Raw genomic sequence first — 7995 nt, 5'->3', positions numbered from 1 at the left:
CCCCCCCCTCCGATACCCACCAGTGTGTGTGCTCAAGTGGGTCTGGTGTGTAGAGGCATAAAAATGGTGTCGTGTGTTCTTGTGTTTCTTCCTTGATTGCTTTTCTACATTGAGTCAGGGTCTCTGGTTGAACCTAGAGGTAGCCGATTGTGGCTCATGCAGCTAGCCTGCTTATTCTGGGGTTCCCCGTCTGTCTCTGCCACCTGCAAAGCCCTCCATGAGTTCTGGAATCCTAACTCTAGGCCTCACACGTGCCAGGCAAGCACCATTATCTACTGTGTCATCTCTCTGAATCTTCAAAGTTGTTTCTAGTGACATTTTGTGATGGTTATCTAGAGGACTTTTGTGAAATCCATTACTTAGAATAAGTGGCATTTTTGAAGTGAAAAGGAATTGAATAAAGTAATTTATTGAAACAGTTAAGTTCACAATGACTTTTACCTAGTGTAGAAATTCCCCTGCATATAGTGGCTGTCTAAACTTTTAGGTAAAGTGTTTCAGCTGCACAGACAACGTAGCCTTGAGAATCCAGCCGAGTGGCTGACTCTTCATACTTCGTCAAACCCTGTCTCCTTTTTTTTTTTAAACCTTAGCCACATGACTAGTAACAGATTGATCTGTTATTTTTCCTTCACTATATACCATTTGTAACTTTTTATGTCTCTAAGGCTGTCTCTTTAGTGTTATTGGTTCCATGTTTTTGAAGTAGTTCTGGAATTCAGTTATCGATTTAATTTTCCTGAGTACTGTGCTTGTAGTTCACTAAGTTATATGTCCTTTTCAGTAGGGATGTGAACTCTACTCCTCATTGTAGTATGAGTGGTCCTATGTCTGTTAACATTACTAGCAGATGTCTCACAGGAGCCGCAGATTGTTTTTCAGCCAAACTTTGCTGATTTTTTCACTTAAATGGCTTCCAACCAAGGATATATGTCTTTAGAAATGGCTCTAAAAACTTACCTTTTATTTATCTTAGTGGATTTTATATTTAAGTGATAACTTCGCATGCAGAGATTAATGTCACTATGAAAACTAAAGATTGATAGTGTAGAAATTGCTTCCTTTAAATGATCATAGTGTTGCTCCATCTGATTACAAGATGGAATGTTACATCTTTGTATTCCATTGGTAGGATTTTTAATTTAGCCACCAATTAAGCATAACTGATGGGGTTTGTTATTTATAAGCTTATCATTTTAATACACTAGTCACTAATATTTCTCTTATAGTTTCAGAAAAGTTTGTATTAGAAAAATATGTAGAAATTATATTTGTTTAAAATTCTTTAAGCCAGTCAGTCATGGTTGTGCATGCCTATAACCTGAGCACTTGGGAGGCAGATGAAGGAGAGTTATGAATTTGAGGTCAGCCTGACCAACGTAGAAATTTCTAGGTCAGACAGTGCTAACTAGCGAAGACCTGCCTCTAACAAACAAAAAATTGTTGAAGTTTGCTTTGGGGGAGGTGTCATTGTCTCTTGCATTATTTGATGATTTCATTTTAGGTGTGTGTGTGTGTGTGTGTGTGTGTGTATGTGTGTGTATGTGTCTGTATGTATGTGTGTACATGTGTACCCCTCAAATGCCCCTTATCTGTCTCTCCTCATATTCCCTCCCACTACCCTTCCTGTTCCCACTGGATTCTACCCATCCATTCATAAATATTTATTCTATTTTCCTTTCCTAGTAAGATCTCTCTGTTCGCGTGTTAGTCCCTTACTCAGGACCTACCCTCTGGTTCTTTGTATAAACTGTGGCTTGGTTGTCATTAACTTAACAGCTACTCTCCACATAGCATTAGTTTCTTAGGCTGCTGTCTATTTCTGTATGCAGTACTGTGAATGTAGATTCTATCATGTCACTGTCCTCCCACCTGAGGGCTACTCCAGGTCACAGCCTTCCATTGTGACAAATCCCTGATAGACTTGTTAACCAGCTCCTTTCCCTGTGGCCTCCACTCCAGTGTTCATAGCATCCCTCACACGTACTGAATACGTTTTTTTTCTTTTATTTATTTGGATGTCTTCATAATTATCTTTTTCAGAAAGATTCCTTAACCATCTATACATTGCCTCAAGAGTAAGAGTTTAAATGAAGTATATTATAAAGATCTTACTTTTGTTAGATGTACATGTCTGCTTTTAATGCTGTTTTTTTTTAATTCTAACAGAAAAAAGACGAGATGCTCCAAATGGTAAGTTTTTGATAATTATTGACAAAAAAGTTTTAAATTACATTTTAATTCTTATAGAAATATGTATATGTATTAATACTTAATGGTTATGAATAAAAAATAGACTAATTTGTTCTTATTTTCAATTATGGAATGATAGGCAAAACTTAGAAATGTACTGTTCTTAATTTGTTTCCTAATATGAAGCAAAGGTGTAGTGTGAAGGTGGGTATTCTCTCTGTGCTCTTAAGTTCGTTATTTAGAATCTGCATGTGCTTAAGTCTTTCTGAAAGGTATTTTGTTTTATTTGGTGTATATGTTCATTTCATTTCAAGATTTTAAAACACTTTCTTTGTAACATAATTTTAATATCCGTCATTTGTTATGTGACACACTTTTTAAAATGAGAATTTAAGCATGAAAATGTGTTTAGTCCTAACTGTAGTTGCATACAACCCCTCTTAAGTTTGGTAATGAACTCTTTAATTTAATGTAATGAATAAATTCTGCTTTCCTCCTACTCCATGTGTGTTTCTCTGTTTTACTCCTGGGTAATAGATGAAAAAAATAGGTATATATAAATAAGTTGTTTCACTCTTAAGATTGAGGGGCAAGTTCTTCCCCAAGTGACCTGACTCATGAGTAGGCCATACTCAGTTATGTTTAAATGACTAAAGGAGAACCCAGCTTAGAAGAGAGTAAGTAACCCAGCTCAGGATAGGGATCTTGCTCTGTGGCAGAGGCAAAGGGGAAAGCCGAATCCTGGATTGTTCATCTGTCAGCCTTTAATGCAGTTTAGAAGTTTCTCCTAATAGATGTCAGTATTAGAATGTTTGTGATGCTTATGTGTTGTGTTTGGTGAGCATTTATTGAGTACTAGTTGTAAAGGCCTTGTAAGGGGGCCATCTAATTTTGAGAAAAAAAAACTTGAAATATTAATAGATGCGTGAATCATATAATTAAAAAATTTGGAAACATTTCAATATGCACAACACTTATTTGTAAATAGGTACCTAATTGCTGTGAATAGATACAGTTTGAATATTCCTGAGTTACTCATAATTTTAATGTCTTTCTTGGATTGTTCTTGAGTAGGTGAGTTGGTGATTGTTTTTGAGACTGTTTACACAGCCCTGACTGTTCTAGAACTTACTTGTAAATCAGGTTAGCCATGAACTCACCTGCCTCTGCCTCCTGAGTGCTGGCATTAAAGGCTGCTCTTGGTTTTAAGTTTTTAGTTTTATAGTTTTAGCCCTTCGGTGTAGTAGTACTAACTTGTTTTTATTAAATGTTTTTTGGTTTTTTTTTTTTTCATAGTATTGTTAAAAGGCAAAATCATGCTGCTAGTATTGCCAATATGTTCATCCTTTTCAACTTATAAAGATATATAGTGTACCAACATATCACATATATAGTAGTGAGTGGTGGGGTGTGTTGTAGGAGTTTTCTTTTTGGCTTTTTCAGTCCAGCAAGTTTTGCTCTCTCCACTGTGGAGAGCAGTAGCTTTGATGTTTTAGCTTTACTGCATTTTGAAGTGTCACCACTAGGTGGCAGTGGACACCTTAACTGTGGTTTGCTCTGTTAGCTTATCAAATCTTTTTAAAATTCAACTTAAAAAACTATTGAACTTAAAACTATTAAAAAGACACATTATGAACTGGCGAGATAGCTCAGCGGGTAAGAGCATCGACTGCTCTTCCGAAGGTCCTGAGTTCAAGTCCCAGCAACCACATGGTGGGTCACAATCACCCATAATGAGATCTGATGCCCTCTTGTGTAGCGAGCAGGGCCGATCGGAGCAAGCAGAGGTCCTAAATTCAATGCAAAAGTCTCAGCTTTGATTCCTGTCTATAACTAGTAGTAATATTTTAAACATTTTGAAAATTGTCATTAATGTAATGAACTCAAAGGAAACTTGGCCTGAGAGAAGAATTTGTCAGAGAATTGTACATTAAAGACTGTTGACTTAAAGTTCGGGAGATGATAAGAATTTTTAAGTTGAATGTGTTGTATTGAGACTTTGACTTCTTAGGGAATCACTGAAATACAGACAAGTTGTGGAATGCATCATTTAGTGTCACTCCTAAAGATATTACTAACATTCTCTAAAGGTCCTTAGGTACTCTTACCATTCGATCTTTGCAGTTCTGAGCACTTTAAATATTTGAGCTTTGTGCCTTCAGGTCGCCAACTTACATATATACTAGTGGAAAAGGATTAGAGGACTTAAGTCTGGTAATTTGAGGGGGGAGGATGTTAGCAAAAAAAATTTATAACATTTTTTTAAAATTATAGGTAAATAGGTTGAAAAATAACTTTTCTGCTATAGATATATCATTTTAACAGAATTACAGTAAAAAGCAACATAAAGGATCAGGTTAATTAAGTTTTATATAAATCAGTGTACTTTATGAGATTTAATATTAAGTTGTAAGTAAGCAGCCATAGATTAATTATAAATTATAATTCTATAAAATTATTAAGTTGTATGCCTCTCATACCATTTTGACTCTCTTTGTAGGTCCCAATCTACCCATGGCTACAGTTGACATAAAAAATCCAGAAATCACAACAAATAGGTTTTATGGTTCGCAAGTCAACAACATCTCCCACACCAAAGAAAAGAAGAAAGGAAAAGCTAAAAAGAAGAGATTAACCAAGGCAGATATTGGAACACCAAGTAATTTCCAGTAAGTCTCATCTTCTGTGTTCTCATCATTTAAAAGTAAAGTAAAAGACTGATCTTGCCACACTGCCTAGGCTGGCCTTGCGATTGGGATCCTCCACCTCAGCTTTTGGAGCAGTACGCGGGATTACAGGTGTGCACTACTGCACCCAGCTTGATCTTCATTATTTTTATATACTCTGGGCTGCTCTGAATTTTTAACTTCTTACACAATTTTGGTTTAGGAGATTTTTGTTTTCTGTTGTTGTGGTAGAATAGTCAACAGAAAACAACTTAGAGGAGGAAGTTTATTTTGGTTACTTTTCTAGAGGGGAGGTCAGCCATATGATGGAGAGGCTTGGCTACGGTGTGAGAGCTGCCTGGCATTGGGATGCAGAGAGAACAGGAAGTGGGACTGGGCTATAAAATTTCAGTCTGTCACCAGAGATATATGCTCCTAGCAAGGCTCTACCTCATAAAAGTTCTGCCACCTTCCCGATGACACCACCAGCTAGGGATAGAGTGTTCCAATACGTGAGCCTATGGGGGACATATATCCAAAATATCATGGGAACCATGTATATGTTCATCTGTTTTGGGGTTTTAGTGTTATTGTTGTTGTTTCTGTTTTGCACAGAGAGAATGAATAGATTAGGAAAAAGTAAGAACTCCAAAGGAGCTGGCTTCCAGGGAAGAATACCCATGTCTAGTCCTTTTTAATAGCTAGAGATATCTTGAGACAGTTTGGATCTTCTGGGTCACTCAAGCTGACCTAGAATTCCAAGTCTACAGGTATATGTATACAACAAGCCAGTCTTGTTTCATAAATCTGACAGTTTACTTTTCTATCTGAAAAAATTAGGTGTGATTATTTTTTTATTCATTTAGTTCTTGAAAATAATTTTTTTTTCACTTTGTTGTATAAACAGTAAGGAGAATACCTGTAAGAATTGTCTAGAAGCAAAAAAAATTGGGCTGTATACAACACATCTGAAGTATCTTTATGTATTATTTCACAAGCCCTTGTCTGCATTTGTTTTTCTAATTTTTTCTATTTTCCATGTTAGGCACATTGGACATGTTGGATGGGATCCAAATACAGGTTTTGATGTAAGTATCTTTTTAAGCTGTATTTCCTATTGCTCAAAATACATAGGAATGCTATGGCTTATCCTTGGACTTTTTATTTACAGATTTTTAAATATTACTTATTATAATTTGAATGTGCTGTTTTTGTATATGCTGCTGAGGTTTAAATTCATAGTATTGTTCTGTCATCGTTGCTAAGTACTTTAAGGGAAATTTTTTGTATTCCTTCATTTTCTGCTTTGAATGCATAGAGGAAAAAGGTGATTTTTTTTTTTTTTTTATGTAATGATCTCAGAAGAATATCACATTTTGGAAAAATAAGTACAATCAAATTCTTAGTATCCAGTTACAAAATAATCTAGTTTATTTCTAAACTGAGATTAATCTTTGAGGTACTATCAAGGACCTCTGGGACACAACAAAGAGGTGCTTGCTTTCAAATTTTCAAACTGTGTGGTAATTCACGATTAAAGCAAATCTTATTTAGGACAGTTGGAATAGATAAGCACAAGATCTATTCTTGAGTTGGTTAATAAAAATATGAATAGACTGCCCTCTTTGACAGCGTGGAAAAGAGATGAAATAAAATAGAAAATCTCTCATGTTTATCTTTCATAAAATTTAGTGTTAGCATTTAAATTACATAACCATTTTAAAAGTCTATGAGTTTAACTTCAGAAGGACACAGGAAAATTACAAGTTTTGCCATGATTGTTTTGAACACAATTGCCTACTTAGAAGTTGTTTTATCTCTTGTAGCTAAATAATTTGGATCCAGAATTAAAGAATCTTTTTGATATGTGTGGGATCTCTGAGGCCCAGCTTAAAGACAGAGAAACATCAAAAGTTATTTATGACTTTATTGAAAAAACAGGAGGTGTAGAAGCTGTTAAAAACGAACTCCGAAGACAAGGTAACTTTTGATCTATTTTGACTGTTTTTCCTTTTAAATTTTCTAAGATTAGCTTTATGGTGGACAACTATGCACCCCTCCTTGAGCAGAATCTTTGAATGCATGGATGACAAATTCAGCCCAGTGTCACTGCATCTTTCATTATTTTGGTATGACAAAAGCCTTGAACTAGGCAGGGGAAGATGACCTTTACCCGGCACCTGGGAGGAAGGGCAGGCATATTTCTGTGACTTTGAGGCCGGCCTGCTCTACATGGAGGGCTACCTGGATAACTGCATCAGGAGACCTTGTCTTCAAATAAAACCGGGATGTGATTATTAGTGTAAATTATCTAAAATCTTTCTATTTTGAAAAACAGATTTTTTTTTTGTTTTTTTTTGTTTTTTTGCTTTGTTTTGGCTAGAGTATAAATAATACTTTCTCTTGGCTGCAGAGACCACAGTTTATAGCCTTGATGTTGGATAGTTTAAAGAACTTTGTTTTGGGTGCTTCCCAACACTTAGGACAGCCAGGTGCAGGGATGATAGGTAGTCTTTGCTGTCACAGTCAGCATGTCACACCATCTACATTTGGAACCAAGTTTCTTCTCTTTGTACTGATACTAGGGTAACTGAGCTCAAGTTCCAGTTCAAGTGTTCTTGCATCTGACTATCATTTATAAGTGGGTATTTAATTTACCCTTATCTGCTTTTTAACTGCTGGCTCTCATTTGATTGAATGTGTTCTTCCCTTTCATAGTCAGTAAGGTTTGAGTCTTCAGAGCCAACTGTGGAAGCAAACAACTTACAGGTCACATTGCTGCTGTATAGCCACAGCTGGTTCAATAGAAACTCAGACTGGGCTAATTTATCTTACTAGCAGACAAATTACCCCTGAAATGGTATACATTTTAAAACATCTGTGAATACATTTAGTCATTTTCCAACTGTACAGTCATGACTGTTATGTCCAGATAAAGGGAGATCTTGACCTCTCTCTGCTGCACTCACTGGTGCTCAGGGTTACCTGCCTCTGTTAGTAAGTATGTAATCACACTCAGCATTATTAGACCATCTGCATTGCTATCCTATGTCCTTTGTGCCTAAAGAAGAATAGATTCTAACTGGACTGCCTACGTCTTCTTATAATTTTGTTACAGCTATTTTTTTTTTTTTTT

The 7995-nt window shown here is 35.9% G+C and overlaps 1 protein-coding gene across 1 annotated transcript in view; it reads left to right on the top strand.

Annotated features, from left to right (window-relative positions):
* The window catches only part of Wasl (WASP like actin nucleation promoting factor), a 53435-nt gene that overhangs the window by 35155 nt on the left and 10285 nt on the right, over window positions 1-7995 (top strand). The window contains exons 5-8 of the mRNA XM_021190669.2: window positions 2170-2193; window positions 4694-4862; window positions 5905-5947; window positions 6686-6839. Of these exons, the coding sequence (XP_021046328.1) occupies window positions 2170-2193; window positions 4694-4862; window positions 5905-5947; window positions 6686-6839 (390 nt within the window). The remainder of the gene's footprint in view (window positions 1-2169; window positions 2194-4693; window positions 4863-5904; window positions 5948-6685; window positions 6840-7995) is intronic.

This window comes from Mus pahari, chromosome 2, assembly GCF_900095145.1.
Source record: "Mus pahari chromosome 2, PAHARI_EIJ_v1.1, whole genome shotgun sequence".
Lineage (NCBI taxonomy): Eukaryota > Metazoa > Chordata > Mammalia > Rodentia > Muridae > Mus > Mus pahari.
This window is presented reverse-complemented; position numbering and strand designations above follow the sequence as displayed.